The sequence below is a fragment of the Lepisma saccharinum genome, chromosome 7 (assembly GCF_977018435.1).
Source record: "Lepisma saccharinum chromosome 7, izLepSacc3.1, whole genome shotgun sequence".
Lineage (NCBI taxonomy): Eukaryota > Metazoa > Arthropoda > Insecta > Zygentoma > Lepismatidae > Lepisma > Lepisma saccharinum.
Window position 1 is genome coordinate 1,132,023 of NC_139235.1, and position 19,545 is coordinate 1,151,567.

Genomic DNA, 19,545 nt, shown 5'->3' on the forward strand with positions numbered 1-19,545 from the left:
AAAGTTCCATTAACACAATTATCTTTTTTTATAGACCAGAACTTCTTACTTGTTCAAGTAGCTCCCAAATTGTATTCACAATGCTGGGTGAACACTGGATTTTTGTCCCCACCAGAGCTCGAACCAGGGATCACTTAGTCTCACCACAAATTAAGAATGTGATGTTTACCTGCTTTTCACAACAATAGCCAGTTTCTTATATAAGTTGGGAAACTAGATGTCCCTCTTCAATATACTTTCCTTGTCTTCATATTGAGGGGAATAAACAATGCTTTTGATAATATAAGACGTAAGCGAGTTACTAAAGATATATCCGCGAAACTTACTTGTAAATGTTCTATTAATTTCAGTGGCCTCTGCCACCATCCACTTGGGAACTTGATGCTTTGCTGTTAGGTTGACTTTCAGTTCCTGTTGTTGTTTCCTCGACTACCACTAGGGGTGCTGGTGCAGCCATTTCGTCTGCTGTGTGCGATGGGTGTGAGCTGTTGTAATAGCGGGAGCCAAACATGATGAGCCTGACCGCTGTCGATATTCAGTTCGTGCGGAAAGTGCATAATTTAATGCCTCTCTTTGATTTTGGTGTCGATTAGGGTGTGTGATGTGTGCCTAACTCAAACTTTTTGGATCCTGCGTTTATCGAACTTGAGGTGCCTTGCTAGTCCGGTATTGGGTTGGGATTTCTTTGCGTCCGCTAAGTGTTGTTGTATATGCTCTTTGACAGATCTGATGGATCTGCCAATATAGTGTGAGTTGCACTCACACTGGGCATCATATACACCTGGGTTGTCTAGTGGGGAAAGGAATGATCTCTTGTGTTTGCTTAGGGCACTGGCTATTTTGTTGATTGGTTTGTGTGCGAGTTTTATGTCATATTGTTCCAAGGTCTTGGCTAGGCGGTTGGATGTAGCCTGGTGGTAAGGGAAGGCAATCCATTTAGCTTTATCACTACTGGCTGGGTGGAGTAGGTTAGGTTGTCATAATTGCATTTCTGCTTTGCTGCACTGTTCAAGTGAAGAATATATGAAGGATGAAATTACCATAGTGACGGGCATAGGGCTTCAAAATGCATACACAGTAAATCAACTCTCTATATGGTGCAGCAAAGCAGAAATGCAATTACGACAACCTAATCTACTCCACGGTAGTCGAGGAAACAACAACAGGAACCGAAAGTCAACCTAACAGCAAGGCATCGAGTTCCCAAGTGGATGGTGACAGAGGCCACCAAAATTAATAGAACATTTACAAGTAAGTTTCGCGGATATATCTTTAGTAACTCGCTTACATCTTATATACTTTCCTTGGTCCTCCTGAAAGGCTTATTAAGGAACATTGTTCACTGTACCAGTAACTATCTATCATTCCTACGCTCCAAACTTCAGTAATCTTAACTGAAAATCTGAAATGATCTTACTGTAATTCTTTTTCTTTAATTATTTTATTATACTTTGGTACAAGAATACCATTGTAATTTTGTGTTTGCTTCTGGAGAGTAGAAAATAGCAACTGCATTATTTTAAAAGTTTAGTTATTTGTTAGTTTTATTGTTTGTTTATTTTAGAAAGTACACAAGTCTTATGTCTGTGTGTGTTAGGCATGTTTGAATGGAGGAGAGAAGAATAGAAAATATGAGAATGAAGGATGAGAAGAAATATGCCTTGTTTGCATTCATGTAGCCTTTCATAATTAGTTTCCATTTGAATTACCCCTGGTTATCAGGCCAATGGGAGACTTGTGTTCGGTTTCTGGGGCAGGTAATTTCAGGTCGGAATTTTTCCATGGAGTGAATCTAGGTTTACTCAGCCTCTACCTAGGTACCTAGGGGCTAACTGTTGCCGTAAAGCAACTGCATTTACATTCTTGTAGGACCCTAATTGACTGCATTTTAGAATTTTTTTATTCACAATGGTTTATTGAAGGGGCCATAGGGTCTCTTCAAATGAGATTTTCGGGAATGGGATACCATAATTATCCTTCCCACAAGAGTGTGGGACTAAACTAATTTCTAAGCCAAGTTGACAAAATAAAGATTGCCTTCCCAAAATCAACATAAACGTTATAAAATGTTTCAAAAAGGTAAAGGTAAAGTGTTCCCCTGTGCTTAGCACCACGCCATGAAGGCGTATAGGGGGTGTGGGGGTAACGCCCCACACTTAAAATGTTTCAATATAATATCAATTATATCTTCCAGCTGCCTACATTCACAAGATTCACATTTGTAAAGCAAATTCACAAATTAATTACAACATAATTCTAGGAATCGTGACCAGTAGATATCCTATTACAGATTTATCAATGGATGGATCTCTGCATGGAAGCACAACCACAGCTGTGTACAGTAAATAATTTTCTTTCTACAGTTATTTTTTGGAAAACTTCCTCTCCCACCAGACTCATTTCCAAATGAGTGCACGAAAGAGCCAGGTCTGGCTCCAAAAGAGCTAATTTGGCATCAGTCCCATGGAGCGAAGAACCTTGCTGAAACCCTTCCTCATGCCCTTAATAAAGACACCTAATAAACTCCCCCCTCCCCCATGCATATTCTGACTACAGTACCACTCTGTTGTATCTTACTGCTTAAATTCACAGGGTGGCGACAGACCTGGAAAACCTGGAAAACCGGGAAAAGTCAGGGAATTTGAGGTGTCAAAAAAAGTCAGGGAAATGTCGGGGAATATCGTCTTCATTGACTTCAAACACTCTTTGACGAAAATTGTTATAACTCTGGCACTATGGGAGCAATCTACTTCGGATAAGTTTTGTTTTGCAGCTAAAACATCATAGCATGCAACCGTGCACAATTCATATCGCCGAACAGAGGAAGGGGGTTTGGGGGCACGACCCCCGAATTTCAATGAAAAAAACATAAAAATCTGGAGTTTGCCCCCAATTCTCCCGCTATTTGGGAAGAAGGCGCGAACTTTAATATTCTTTTTAAAGAATGGACATTTCTCAAGAGAATGAAACATATTTCATGTTGTTGCGTGCCATACAAGTTGAATAATAAGCCAAAGTGTGATTTTTTAACGAAAAATAGGTAATTTGCATTTTTGGAGGAAAATTGTTCTAACTCGGGCACTATGGGAGAAATCTACTTCGGATAAGTTTTGTTTTGCAGCTACAACATCAGCGCATGCAACCGTGCACAATTCAGATCGCCGAACCGAGAAAGGGGGTTTGGGGGGCGCGACCCCCGAATTTCAATGAAAAAAACATAAAAATCTGGAGTTTGCCCCCTCTTCTCCCGCTATTTGGGAAGAAGGCGCGAACTTTAGTATTCTTTTTAAAGAATGGACATTTCTCAAGAGAATGAGACATGTTTCATGTTCTTGGGTGTCATACAAGTTGAATAATAAGCCAAAATGTGATTTCTTTTTTTTTTTTTTACGAAAAATAGGTAATTAGCATTTATGGAGGAAAATTGTTATAACTCGGGCACTATGGGAGTAATCTACTTCGGATAAGTTTTATTTTTCAGCTAGAACATCATAGCATACAACCGTGTACAATTAAGATCGCCGAACCGAGGAAGGGGGGTTTGGGGGCGTGACCACCGATTTTCAATGAAAAAAACGAACAAAAATCTGGAGTTTGCCCCCCCTCTTCTCTCGCTATTTTCGGGAGACGGCGAAAACCTTAGTATTCTCTTCAAAGAATGGACGATTCCAAAGAGATATAAACTTGTTTCATGTTCCTGGGTGCCATACAAGTTGAATAATGAGCCAAAATGTGAAACTATTCGGAAATGTGTCATGGATATCTTGCGGAGAGGGGGGGGGGGAGGTTGGTCATCAATATGAATTTACCCAGGCTTGCTCTAGACCTGTGTCAGAGTTTCAACCCAAACAGAAGAGTATGAGGGTCCAAAAAGCACATTCATTTCGTAATCAGCACCATGATACCATATGGTTTCATCGGGCCAGAACGACCTTACTCTGATGATACCATAGCTATAATATCATCGGGGGAGTAAAGGTTAAGCCTCTAAATATTACGTGGAAAATGCATTGAATTATAATTTTTTCTTGTCCGTATGGGAGTAGTAAGGAGACAGAACTGTCAACAGATGGAGGGGATGGGAGTGGGTGGCGCAGTCCGGTAGTTGTCGGACGTCGTAGTAAGGCATTTTGTTGGGCAAACTGAAGGAACATGGAAACAAATAGGTTCCATTGATACATACGAATTTTATCGAATATCGCCACCCGACAAAGTATCTCACTACAACATGTAACAAAAATTGCATGCATGGGACTCTTTATGATTTTTGTTCGATGTCTTTGGACTACAACATCCAACAAAAATCGTATGCATAAACAAGAAGAGCTTTAGACTAAAAATTTGCTGCTGGAATTTTATTACTCTTCTGGCTCACTTCACCTTATTTAATGTAGCAGTGTTTACAAAGGTTTTCCTTCATCATCCTGACGTATTACTGGTTTCACACAAGTTAACATACGTTTACAATCACATTGCACTATTCTTAGATATCAAGAAGAATCCAACAAAACTGGATATAGGCTATATTGAATACTATCACGAAAAAGTGAAACATAAATCTGCATTGGTGAACGTTATAAAAATTGCCAAGTGCATGCTCCCAACCTCAAATTTACTGCAACACTAGTATTGCAGTGAAATTAACACCATTCTCTGTCCTGTCTGATTAAACTCGTGAGAGATGGTCATTAATCTCTCACCGAGTAAGGTTAATGTCCAATATAATGAAATAAAATACTAATTTCTGCCAGCCCTGCTAAATGTTCACTTTCCATCTACTGATTTATACGAGGGGTGCCCAGAAAGTAATTTCCGATTGATTTTTCGCAAACGCCAAAACCGTGAAAAATGGTAATTGCTGCGAAGTTATGTTTAGGAATGTGCAGTGATGTCTGGACACATTTTTCGCCCTTTCTAAATATCGAAATAATGCAAATTTGGCATAAAATGTGAATTGTTGGCGTTTTTAGCGATTTTTTTAAAAGAAATGACCTAAAACAACGAAAAATTCCATGAAATCCAACATTCTTGTCTTTTTTAGGCCATGTTTGTGTACATAGAACATGCAAGTTTTCCAACATTTTACTCAAGAGTAAACTATAGAGTTATACGTACATGGAATATTTTCGACAGGCACATTAAATCATGTATTTCCCACGATTTTTTCAACTTTATCAAAACCATTTGCATCACAGAGCAAAGTGGCAGGGTTCTAACAGGAGATCGAGTGCATATTTACCATCACACGAGAGCCACATTTTCGTATTTGTCGCACGACATATGTTTTGAATTACCAAGCTAAGTGCGCACCATCGGCATTTGTCGAGCGAGTAATAATGGAACTCAGTCGTTAGGGCGTCTGACTACTATGCAAGAGACCCGGGGTCGATCCCCTACGGGGGAGAACCGGGATGTTTTCCACCTATTCAAACTGCTCTGGCACCCACCCAGCATCATATGAAGCTGGTACCTTGAGGAAACTTTGAGGGATCAAGGTAGCTAGGAGCGTGGTGCTGATCACATCACCCCCACCTTTAGCCGTGATCATGAAAGTGTGGGGCCCTAACTCCACACCCTTATGCACCTTCATGGAAAAGTTCAGGGGAGCACTTTACTTTTACTTCCTCAAAAATCTGTTCCAACATATCAAACTGTCACGAAAATACCTAGACCATGTGATCTAGAATTTAAAATAATCGTTTAAAAGCACAATGGAGTATTAAGTTTCGGTATATTTGGCAGATAAATGTTCTAAAACAAAAACGCGAATTTTGGGAAACGTAATACTGACAAGTCAAAAAAAGATAATGCCAATTTTTGGTGCCATAATATATCGGTATCTGTCACGTGAGATTGATTGATTTTAATTTGCGTTGCCACTTATGGTCATTATGCACCCTTCAGTATATACGGGGAAAATTCCATTATCTAAAATCCTTACCTTAAATTTAAAAAAAGGGTTATGGAAAATAACTTTCCCAAAAGAACTTTCAAGATACCAAACTCTCACGAAGAGGCGTAAGCCATGTGACTTACAATTTGAAGCAGTAGTTTAAAAACACCATGAGGGAATAATTTCAGATATTTGCCAGAAAATGCGCTAAAATGAAAATGTGAATTTTGAGAAAAATAACACCGTATAGTAAAAAATAAAAAATAAGAAAATACACCAATTTGAAAAAAAAAAAATATCAAGGTCCCTACCGATTAGGCATAAATAAAACATGAATATCAGTTGTACGTAATTTATTGCATTAGTAACAGTGAGTCTTAACCTAATTTTCAGCATAATCACCACCATTATTCTGGCATTTGTCGTAGCAAGGCACTAAATTTTGTATGCCCATGGTGTATGTGTCTGACAGCAAAGACTGGAACTATCTCTACCGCAGTGTAGCTGTCAAATCCTTTCCCTGCCTGAAACCTCTTCAGTTAAACAAAGAGATGAAAGTCAGTACATTCAAGGCCAGTGCTGTACAGGGAGTGGTCCAAGATCTCTCACCTGAAGTGATGCAAAGGGCCCGTGGGTACTCAGCTGTATGGGGTTGTGCACATTCGATTGGCCTTCCGTGAATTGTCTGCACCATCGTCTGACCATACTATCACTCACACCTCACACAATTGCCTGTGGCTCTGTGCCAAATTCTGAGTGTGCATTGTAGGCTAGGCTCGGTGGGAGACTGTATGACAGCTGCAATCTTTAACCTAGAACTGTCCTAAAACGGCTGCATTGCAACTGTACCAGATTACAGCTACATGCCACTTCTTCCTGCCTGCATGTGTGTGTGTCGCTCTCCGACCACTAGTGCTGCGTACCATTGGAGCTTTTTTCAGGATGCCCGTCGTATATGAACTTTCAGAAGCTTTTATTATTAGAGTGTTCCTGTTTTAATGTATGTTTAGCTAAATCAGGTACCTATACAATGCAATTCTATAAATTCCTTGCGTTAAATTTATAATACCTACATACCCTTTTCGGCAGCATTAAAGGTATAACTGCATGTTGTCAGTTTCACAGTACTTCACTTGGATATACTGTACTGAAGCAGAAATCCCATTGATAATCTAAGGAAATATGACACTTTATTTTGTTCGATTCAGTTGTTTCACTTATATGCAAGAGTTAAGTTGTTTGCTTTACAGAGAAGAGAGCTTCATGCATTGAGAAATGGGCCTCCCCCATGGCGCAGTAGTAGCGTCATTGCCTTGTAATGAAGGGGTCCCGGGTTCGATACCCGGTGGAAGCACAAGTGGTTCGGATCCCACTTTAAACTGTAGGTCCAGTCCCGATTAGCCTTACTGTGCATAAAGTGGACTTAAAACACCAACTGAACGCGAATGCATTGAGAAATGAGTCCGCACTCATGGTTCTTGCAAGCAGAGGGTTCCAAACCTCAGTGGAAATTTCAACATATAATACCGAGAATGTATAAGGAGACTGATAAATTAGAAATTGTATTTCTTAATAGATCAATCTTCACTCTTATCTCATTTAGTCGCAACTTTAAAAATAATCAAGTATTTTACTTTAAACTTACTGCGTATGACAAAATTCCGTAATCCTTCCCTAGCTTGTAAATTGTAATAATTTTCCAAATTCACTATTTTGCAGTTTGAATTCAAATCATAGAGAATAGAGAAATTGAGTCAATTTCATAGAAGATAATATTGGTACTTAACAAAACCATACGTGGATCTGTATGAGGTTATTATTTCTATTTGCAAAAACATCGATTTAGTTTAGTTTGTAATTGTCATGGAAAAATGTAAATTTTGTCCTGGAAAACCTGGAAAAGTCAGGGAATTTCATTTCTGCTTGTTTGTAGCCACTCTGATTCAGATGCCACCTGTCCCCGTTGCAGCAATGATGGGGTCGTGCTGTGAAGTATGGGAATGTATTTTTCTCATGAATGTTTGCTCTAAGAGAAACCTAAAGTGAAGGAAAATGTAATTGCAATTCGTGATTGTTAATTTCAGTAATTTTTGTGGTGTTAACGCTGTAATAATCATGTGTTGAATCACGTAAATAAACGCACAGGGTGTCCCTAATGTCTCAAATAGTTTCCTTCCTCCTTCACAGTATTAGCAGTGCACGTAAGATCACAAACACAATTTTCACCACCTTACCTTGTGAAACACTCACATAAAAGGAGGGAGTTGTTGGGTATTGTAACGGGTTTTGTAGTAAAATCATAGGTTGGATCCCCACCATTGGCAAAAATAAATTTGTTCACTTGGAGACCAGAAAAAGTGCTCTCACAAAATGTAGTGTTAAGAATAGGTCAAAATAGAACCACTAGGTTGTGGAAAATATCCTCGAAACATCAGATGATAATAATATGCCTATAAAGGGTTCTGGTTTGAAAAATAAAATTCATATTTAGGCAGTTATCTTACAAAAGGAAGGTATATGAATTGTACATTTCAACGGAGCATCACAACATTTATAATCATAACATTTTAATAGAATGGCAACGTTCTTCACCAAGATACTGTATTTATCTGTGCATAATGTGCAGTTTTGTCCTAAACTTTACCAATGTAAACAACCTGTGACTGTTTTGACACAATGTTCTTTTTTTTTTTACCGTGGTTGGAGGTTAGTTATGTGTATGAACATATTGGACTGTGATAAATAGTTCCACAGTTATCAAATCCTTCATGGCTCATTGCTCAGATGTGGTTCATATTTTTTGGTCCACACCATCTTTTTCCACAGGCTATAACTGTGAAACTACTTCTCTGGGGAACCCAATATTTTGTGTACAAACCTTCCAGATATGAATGAACCAAACTTCAACCAAGGATATGACCTGGAGGGCCTGGTGGAATGGACAAAGAATGACCCAATATTATGTTAGGTATATAATATACCGTATTTGCCAGCGTATAAAATGCACTTTTTTACCTTTGAAAAAAATGTCTGAAAAACATTGTGCATTTATTATGCCAATACTCAGTTTTTCATTACCTTCATTTCTGGTAGTTTTATCTGTTCTGAGTTAGATGATTTCTATCTTGCGGTGGGTGATGAAGAAGATTAAAATGCATTCTTTCCTAGTTAAATTAGTTATTTGCTGAAAGTAGACCTACATGCTAATTTATGTAAATTCACTGATGAAGCGTTTTCCTAAAAAAAAATGCATGCGAAAAAAAAGGGCGTGTCTTGTACACCGGTGCATCTGAAACGTTGGCAAATATGGTAGATCCGTATTCATCTGGCCTCTCCAAAAACATCAGTCTAATAAGTCCCTGTTATTGGCAGACGTTTTACACACTTGAATACCTGGACTAAGCAAAGGCCTTGCTGAAAATTTCTATGGGGGGGGGGGGAATAGTTATTTAGATGTACCTTTTACATCAGTTTAGTGTAGAAATTCCCACCGTTGAATTTTAAAAAAGAAAGAGAGTGTTTGCTTGTGTGCAAAATCGATGTAGATAAATTCCTCAGCACTTATACATACATAAAGCATGTTTATATATTTATTTATTTACTTTTCAATTGTTTTGTGTACGGTATTCTCCATAGCATGTCCAGTTTGTTTTGTTAGTCGGAACTTGCATGCGAATATACATATGTCTTATTTGTGTTTGCAAAAAGAAAAATAATATTTTATTTGAGTTCTTATGCTTGATGTACCTCTTTCTCCAGCCTCAGACTCACTCAGTTCACAGAGCGTTGGCGATTACCGTAGCCTTTCGGATGACCTCCTGGATATCCAAGATGGGGAAGCAGCCTTTGGTAACATGTGTTATGACTACCCGTGCGGATTAATTAAAAGTAAATTCCATTGTTGCCCAGAACAGTGATCAGAATTTATTTCATATTCTCCGAGTTTCAGGCCTTGCTGCATCATGTTTCTGTGTAGACTAGGAAACAAACTAACTAGTGCTATTTGCTAGACTGCTACAAACTGGGAATAGATTTGAATACATAGCACAGGGGTGGCCAAACTTAATATCTCAACACTAGAGCCACATATGATAGATGAAAGTTACGTATGCACACATACTTTTAATATAAATTTTGTTATTAAAAAGTACATAAGTTATGCAATAATTATGGCTGGACCAATATGAAAATTAGCCAAAACTAGGACTGATTATTAATTGGTGATTAAGTTTGAACCGATATTTTTCAGGTTATACATCGGCATTACAACTGAAAAAATACCAATATAACATTGAACTAAACATAAAAATTGAATAATGTTTTAAGCTCTTGTGTTATCTTCTATGAGATTTGACCATATTTTTATTGAGATACATAAATATTATTGCAATGTCGGTTTTATCCGAAACAGCTCACATGTTAATGAAATGTAAATGTGCATATTTTCTCAAGATATTTCTGTACGTACAAAATAACTTATATTCTACTCATCTGGCATAAAATTGCAAATGTTTTGTTTGTAACGAGGTAATTTTCAATAGTGGTTCTTTAGAAGAAGATACTGCATAGTTTAACATACACTTGGGGCCTCCCCGATGGTGCAGTGGTGGCGTAATTGCCTTGTAATCAAGGGGTCCCGGGTTTGATACCCAGTGGAGACACACAGTGATTCGGATCCCACTTTAAGCTGTAAGTCCAGTCCCGATTAGCCTTACTGTGCATAAAGTGGACTTAAACAACAACTCAATCAATTTAACATACACTGCAAAACCAGGATATGTGCATTATAATATTACATTCGGAAAAAGAACAAAATTGTAGAATTTTGCACTAAAATAAGGCTGAAATAAGTCTTAAAGCTTTCCTATTGACCAGGCCAAAGTAAAATTGGCCAGGTTGATAGCCCGAGAGAATTTATTCATAAAATAAGACTATTTACAGAAATATGTGTCCAATAAAGTTATTGAGATTTTACCATTATGTAAATTATCAATACTGATAGAATAACTATCTCGTCCATGGTAATAACATTTATTCATTCTTATGATATTAACTGTTATTTGTTCAAATTTATATGTGTACATGAAATGTTTTGAAAGGTGTAAACCATATTGAGCATTGTGTATGGAAATTTCTGTTTTTTTTTTTTCTGTGCTGCTAATTTCGATTAATTTCAAAGGCTCACTAACTTCATTCACTGAGGATATGGCGTCTCTCCAAATTAGCAACGTTGAAACACAAATTTCTTGTACACAATAGTAAAACCACGTTTACCGCATCCATCATGAATATATTGACAATATTTTATATGGTAATGAGCTACAGAAATTATTACAAGTAAAATGCAGATTTGCATTTCATTCACATTAAATTGGGCAGCTAGAAATAAAAATATTTGGCCTAAAATGAACATGTTAATAATAATTGTCTTAATAAAAATTTGGTCAAATCTTGAGAGAACAAATACAAGAGATTACAACTTTTTTAAAATTTGTTTCATATTGTGTTGTAAAAAGAAGTTACACCAACATATTTCTATGAAATGTACATTATTTGTCAAACAATCACAAATGGCTCACGAGATGCAGTGTGGCCACCCCCGAAACATAGAAGTTGGCGAATATGGTCTTTAGTGTCACTACTTTCTGTATTAAATTGCATGCTCTGTTCTGTGTGTATTTCATTCAGCATGTTTTATTGTGGAAGTGGGTTTTTGGTTCTTAACTTTCTGTGTTGGTAATTTGGGGATATAACAGATACATGTATTTGTTTGACTTACACTAATGATTTATGTCCTGTAAATAATCATAATTTTAACTGAACATCGAAAGTGACTTGTTTCTAAAAACAATGCTGATTTTTGTAAGTTTAAATATATTACATAGAGCGTGTTCTTTGTAAGTAGGTACATATATACATTAGCTATAGGATTTAGAATTCAGTGGTTTATGCTGCATTAGTACACTGAGAATTTAGATAAAATGGATTTTATTTAACGTCAAGGATGTCTTTATTTGAAGGAACAGTAAAATTTATTTTATGGGCTCTCACATAGCAAAATAGTTAAGGTTCAATTCCTGGTGGAGTCTCCAAAATTTCAATGATGACCCAACATCGTGGGAAGGGGGAGGAGGGGGGCAACATTTCGAAAATGTGGACACTCTCCTACAAAGGTTGTTTGAAATGAAGCTGTTTATTGACCTTTAATCAGTTTGAGTGAAAGAATGAATTAATTAAAATTTTGGGGGTGTTTTGGCATGTATGGTCATTTTACACCCTTCATGTTACATGAGGAAAAATCCCATTATCAAAAATCCCTATCTGAAAGTTAAAATAAAAATGGTATAAAAAGCCTCTTCAGAAAGATTAAAAGTGCACCCTGCACGAGGCATCTTCAACCCCTCAGACAGTGTAGGCCACATTAACAATTTCAATGACGCTTGCAGGCTACGAAGGTACACTACGGTACTGAAAACTGTAAGATGCTACACACTACCTAAAGAAGGTATAACAAAAGTGAAAAAATCACACTTTGAGCTTGTACCCTGTAAAATTACAGCAAACATTACTGTGATAATGAAAATTATATACTCTATATACTGCAAAATATCATATACAGTTATCTTAAGATGAAAGTTCACAATTTTGTTTGTCATGAAAATTTTGCTGTGTACAAATTTACTTGATCTGAAGATATTTGATTGATTGATTTGATTTTACTTGGCTTCTTTTGCCACTTTTGGCTAATTTGCAAAGATGGGGATGAGTGAGCACATGATGAAATTGATGAATGGGCACTCACAAACATCCATGTCCAGGCTGGGATTCGAACGTGGGACCCCTGGCATTGTAGCACAATATGCTAACCACTCTGCCATGGGGCCCGGCTGAAGATATTTGAAACAAAATGTAAATGAGTATATGTTTTTGCTGAACAACATAATTTATCAGACTATATGCATGGCATATATACTTGAACCCAAATGGCAATTGTTGGGTAGACTTACAAGAATACCTGATCTCTAGGTTTCTCTAAAAGCATGTAAAAAATACTACAGATAACCTCATGTGTTGGAAAGTTGTTAGGTCGTCTGACTACCATGCAAGAGGCCCAGGTTTGATCCCTGGCATGGGAGAACTGGGATTTTTCCACCTGTTCAAGCAGCCCCGGTGCCCATCCAGCATCGTATAAAGTGGGTACCTGGAGGAATCTCTGGGGGGTAAAGGCAGTCAGGGGCATGGTGCTGATCACATCACCCACACTTTCGGCCGTGATGAAGAAAGTGTGGGGTCCTAACTCCACACCCCCTACATGCGTTCATGGCATGTTGCAAAGCACAGGGAAGCAATTTACTTCTTTTTTTTTTTTTACTTTGTTGAAAAGTAATGTTCAGTTCCTTGTAAAACACAAAGACAGTAATGATAGAAACAAAAGTTGCTTTATAACTTGGTTTTGAACATGATCATCAGGTCAAAAACCATGTGGATTGACGAGGAGAGGTAGGCTAAATTTAAGCGTGGATTTTACTGTTCCTGTCTATTGAGACATTCTTCACCTGAAGTCCTCATGTTCAGGGTTGAAAATGAAATATGAAATGCAAGCCCTCAGCTGGGGGGGAGAGGGAATGGGAGGAGGCCTATGGACTGAAGCAGGGTTGCCACCTGTCACACTTATGGTCCTTTCACTTGTGGGCACTCAGTAGCAGGTTTGTGGAGCACAAGTGCCTCGATGAATGGTCCGCAAATTGGCAACTTCCTACATTTCATCTTTGGATATGAGGACTTTAGAGATTTTAAAAGTTCGTTAATAGTACATGCAATAGTTAGATTGCATTAAGAGCAGTGTGATCTGAACTTAATATCGTTAATGCCCTAGTGCATAGTTTGTCAGAGATGTATAATTAGTTACAGAACTGTAGCTAAGAGTTTGCCTGTGTTAAATGTGGTTATATTTAAATTGCTTTTTAAAATGACAAATGGAAGAAATTTTTCAAACATTACTTTATTTTATGGATGACGAAAGTGCCCTTGTTTTCTGGTTTTCGAGACTACTTCTTTTCAAGTAGCTCCCCAATTGTCATCACAATGCTGGGTCAGGACCGAAATGTTAGGGTTCCCATCGGATTTGAGTTTTGCTGTAAGTACAATTTATGCACAGTGAGGCTAATAGGGAGCTCCCACCAAGAATGAAACCCAGGACCACTTACCTCGAAGGCAAGAGCACTAACCATCTGCCTACACAGAATACTAAATAACTTGAAATTTTCAAAAAATATAAAAAAAAAAAAAATATGTACAATCAATTTTTCAAATTAGCAGTCTCAAGTCACAAAATGTGACTAGAGTTTTTAGTTTTCTACCTATGTAAATTTTTCAAGTCTCCACTTGTGTGAAGTAGACTCAGAACTTCTGGCAAATTCTTTCAACGTACAGAGTGGTTCCCAAAGCATTTCACTAATTTCTTACTCAACGTTTGATGTATTTTCTCAGTCGTAAATTGAGCCTGGACTTTATTGTATCTTTATCTTTTGAAATATGCACACAAATAAAAACACTGAATAAATACAATTAAGCAGGGGTTTAAAAAAATAAATTATCAAATATTCATATTTTTTGACAGCGGAATTGTATTTGCTCATTTTTTTTAATGTAAAAAGAGGGAAATTTGACACAGTTGTAGCGACAAAGTGGTTTAGTAACTGCTGGGGAGTTGTAATAAACTGCAATTGCTATTAATTTTATTTTTTTATAATTTTTAATCTGTAACAAAGTGGAAAAGTATCTTTGGCAACTAAGTTTTCAACTTTTCCAACTGGCTTTGACATTAATCATATTAAATATTAACATCAACTTGAACTTCTACATATTTAAGGATACATAGAGCTTTTAGGTTGTGTTTACAATTACGTACAAATATGAAAGGAACAAACACTACTTATTAGCTAACTAGATATAATACTTTCAATTCCCTCTCTTTCTCAGTATGTTTATAAAACTGCATTCAAATCTTTAAAAATTAAAATATTTAACAAATTTTACAATACTAGTAGTTGGAGACTTGCATATACTTAATATCACTGGCAAAATGTTTTAGTTTTAACATATCAAATTTACATAGCATTTTCTCTTTAAAATTTCAATGCATAGATAATCACTAATGAAGCAATGCATTAGAGGTGATTTAACATTTAGTTGCTAATTTTAAAACAAGTGAACCCTAAACCGGTCATTAATAATAAATGCAACCGAGATATAACATTTGAACTAATGCTGAAACACTTTTCAGAAGCAAGAGATTCATATTGATGATCGATGGAGACATGCTTGAGAAGTTCTGAAGTGTTGCAAAGTGTTCTTTTAACTAATTTAGTATTGTTGTTTTACAGATTCTGCTCATGCTCTGTTTGTGCGTGCCACGTACTTAGTATGTCACCGTCTGATCTCCTCTTGGAAGACTGACCTCAATGTTTCCCTTGCTGCTTTAGAGCTTCTAGGGGGCCTCGCAAGGACTCATATAAGAGAAACAGGTAGTGTATGCATATGTGAAAAAAGTTATTTATTTACTTCTTACGTAAAAATAAAGGATAACATAAAATCCACGTTTCTTGTGGACATGTGCACTACAATTATTATTATTATTTTTTTTAAATAAAGGGATTGTTAATGAGCGATGAGGAGACAGGTGAGTGGAGGAGGTTACATAATTTAGAACTGAACAATTTGTATACCTGTCCAGGTATATTAGAATAATGAAATCAAGGAGACTTAGATAGGCAGGCCATGTGGCATGAATGGGCGAGAAAAGAAGAGTTTACAGGATTCTTGTTGGAAAACTGATGGTAAGAGACCAGTAGAAAGATAATGTTGAGATGGATCTAAAGGAAATCGGTAAGGATGGAAAAGAACGGATTGATCTTGCCCAGGATAGGGACAGATGGAAGGCTTGTGTTGCTGCATCCATAAACCTTCAGGTTTAAGAAGACTAGAGAGTTAGTTAGTTGGAGGGGTTGTTAAAATATTATGTTCTCAAGTGGGACATACCTACATTGAGAATCGTGTGTATCATTGTAGAATGGAAATGTTTTAAGAAAAGGAGGCATGTGTGGACCTCATTAGACACTTGAAATGTTCAAATTTCAAATTTTAGTGGCAGTGGACAGTGTTAGCAGGTGTTGAGAAAAGATGGTTCGTACAGAAGCAAGCATTGTACCTGCAAGTTTACCAGATTAAGGATGTGATCATTGGTAATGCAGCTATTAGAGTTGGAGAAAAGTTGAGTTCTTTTCCATATTCCATCGGTTGGGGTCAGTTTTATAGGAAACTCTGGGTGCAGATGATGTGGACCCATTCTAACGCATGGCCATGAAAATAGGTGGCTGAGCAGAAATGCGCTGGTGCCACATGTGGGAAAAGCAAAGCAAGAGCAGGACAAAAGTTGCTGGTACCCGCACACTGTGTGGCAACATCAACTGGGCTGCATTGAGCATCAGACCGACCCCTCTCCAGGGCATACAGTTGTCATATCCCTGACCTTTCGAGAGAAAAAAAGTCAGTTTGTATCACGTGGATTACAAAGACCAACTCTACAACGAGATCTCTTATTCTCTTAAACATCCAAACACATGGGGTTGTGCTTGGATGTGGTAATAGCATGAACTGCCATCAACCTAATTTCATGGCCGTGCGTTTAGTTAAGAATTTAGTGATACTAATCATAGAGGGTTCTGTCAGTGATTCAATAGAGTTTGCCCAAGTGAAACAGCTTTTCATGAATGTGGCAGTGAGACATTGAAACTGAATTAAAATAATATATTTTACAAGTAACACAGATTTGGGGTTTATTATTTTTTTTCATAAGATGTAATGAATCCTTTTCAACAATTCAATAAACAAAATAAGTACTTGTAGACAATTTGACATACACAGATGTCTTTCTCAGTCGTGTGTACAGTCAACTAATGAAGTAAAAGTAGTAGTACCATGTATATTATACAGCTCAATTTGATGCACTTTTTTAATGTTTTGTAAAATGAATTACAAAAATTTTTCAATTTCACTAAGATGAATTAAGGACTAATTAATGAAGTAATAGAAAATTCTACTTGAAAACAATCAAATCACATTGGTTGAACTGCAATTTGGACAAAAATGCTATGTAAGGAAGCAAACTGTGGCAGTATTAAGTGATATTAGAGAACCAACATGGCTGAAGAAGTTACATGAATATGTTGAAACATCCACAAAAAGAAATCATAGAAAATAAACTATAATGGTGATTATACTAAGAGCTTTTCCATTTTCTGTAATACATTTGAACAGAAATATGTTTAAACAAAAGTATTATTTTAGATACATTATATAAGGGTTTATAGATTATAGTAGTGTGATTCTAACAGTGTTTTCTGGTATCTTCCACATGCAGCAAGGAAATTGACAGGCAAGTACTACAGAAGTACAGGTGCTTAATTGGTTATTCACATTTGGCCCAGTTACTAATACTTTGGTGAACCGTAAGAAATTTTTGAAATGAATGTCTTTTTTCCTTTAGATGGATATACTGACATTAAATTTCAACTGATTCCAATAAGTATCATGTTCAATTATATTGGACTTGTAACCAGTGCTGTGTACTTCATTCTGACATGCTGGGTAAGGTTCAACTCCGGACCATGGTCACTACAAAATGATACTCCCTGGCAATTTTTTTTTGTTTGTACAGTCATGGACACTTATGGGTTGTAACAATCCCATTAGGGGTGCCCACAGGTGCGTCATGGAAATTTTTTGGGGGACAAAATTTTATAGTTTAGCTCCCACTTCTACATATCTTCACACAAAAATGGGGGGATCGTTTCATTTGATTGACTTGTTATTGGTTTTTAGTTACGGTTATTATGTACAGACAGTTTCTCTACCTACCTGTGGCTGATTGCGGCGATGGGGTTGAAATGAAGCACCACCGCTTATGCCTTTAGAATCAGTTTGGAATAGTTGGTGGGGGGTGGGTGGGTGTGCTGTTCGCATAGTCAAGCAGACAGAATGTTAAAGCTAGGAAACATGAGTGAACTGTGCTTTTTTTATCTTGCAATGAAAGATTTCGAATGTCATGCACCTTTTGATTGTTGCCATTTCGGCCAGTAGTAAACACTGTGTGGTGTTTTTTGGACACTGCAGACTTCAGTCTTAGTGTTGGATGATTTCAGGCACCATTTGTTTCGCTTGCAGTGGTGGAGATTGGGAGGGAGGGGGGAGAGGGCATGGGGAATTGTCCACTCCACTTTTGCCACTTTGGCCCCTGCACTATGCTAAACGTAATGTACTAATGGAAAGTAACCCCCCCCCCCCCCAGTTTGTTCCCCTAGTTTTGGAACCCAATCGCCGCTACTCTTCGCTTGTTGTGTTCTATGACTGGATAATTGTAAAATACTGTCAGTTTTCGTTGTCTAAAGCTTACTTTTATTGACTATGCAAATTGAAAGGGGACCATTCATTCCAGATAGTCTTACAAGACAATTCAAATACATCTGTGTGGAGTACACATGTAATACCATTCATCGCCAGCAGGTATTATATAAAATAAGTTGACAGATTGCTCTGCAGAACGCACAATGAGTGTAATTAGAGCCATTAAAAACTGAGTACATTCTTGTATGGCTGATGAGTGGTTAATAATAATAATAATAATCCATGGTGCGACAGCCCTTGAAGGGCCTTGGCCTATCTCCCGACTGCCAGTCTCCCTCCACAATCCTACCTAGAGGTGTGGAGTTCTTCAACCAGTAATGGGGTGACGTGGGGTCAGCATGTTGAACTCCCAGCTGTTATAGGAGATTTTTGAGACCGGATTACGCTACTCACTTGTAGCTCCCCAATTTCCTCACGATGGTGGGTTGCCACCGGCCCTATACACAGGCTGAAAATTCCCAGAGACTGAATCTGGGATCAAACCCATACCGTCCAAAGCAAGGTGCCTTAGACTGCACGGCCATGGAGGAGGACTGATGAGTGGTTAATGTCTACCTTAATTCCATCCTGTGAGGCTGATATTTTAAAAGTGGAGTCAATTGAGGAAATTACCAATAAGCTTGCTGCAACAACGTCAGAAATTATTATCATTTGTGTAAAATGTTATTTCAATCAATGTCAAGTAATATACAATATACATGTAATTGTCTACCTAAAGTGAACACGTATTGCTTAAATATGTCTGTGTTACATTGTTCCGCAAATTTTGTCTGAAGAACATAATTTGAGCAAATAATTTGGCAAAAATGGGGGATGTTCTTCCAGTTTTGGGGGGAGTGCATCATAGGCCTCAGGAGGGGGGGATGGGCACCTCTGAATCCCATTAACTTTCAATGGAATCATTACAACCCAGAAGTGTCCATGACTACACACCATTACATATTTTTTAAAAAATCTCTTTGCCACTGTTAGATAATCCTCCTATGCATTTTCATTGACATAAATTCATAGTGTTTGTTTCCACAGAGAGAGATAGTTACACATTCTAGTGATGATACATAGGCCCCTCCCCTCCAAGGAATTGAATTCATTGATTTGATTGTGTAGAAAAGCAATATATATAATATATGGATGGAGAAAACAGCTTCAACAGACTAAGTCTTGGCTTTCTTGGAGACGAATTATGA

At 37.4% G+C, this 19,545-nt stretch overlaps 1 protein-coding gene across 8 annotated transcripts in view; it reads left to right on the forward strand.

Moving 5' to 3' along the window:
• LOC145989681 (ral GTPase-activating protein subunit beta) overlaps window positions 1-19,545 on the forward strand; it is a 112,606-nt gene that overhangs the window by 62,548 nt on the left and 30,513 nt on the right. For 3 of the 8 annotated variants that reach the window (XM_083124895.1, XM_083124902.1, XM_083124898.1), the window contains 3 exons: window positions 9,653-9,781; window positions 15,280-15,420; window positions 17,316-17,330. In XM_083124895.1, the coding sequence (XP_082981021.1) occupies window positions 9,653-9,781; window positions 15,280-15,420; window positions 17,316-17,330 (285 nt within the window). The remainder of the gene's footprint in view (window positions 1-9,652; window positions 9,782-15,279; window positions 15,421-17,315; window positions 17,331-19,545) is intronic. The other 5 variants (XM_083124896.1, XM_083124903.1, XM_083124899.1 and 2 more) reach the window with 4 other exon arrangements.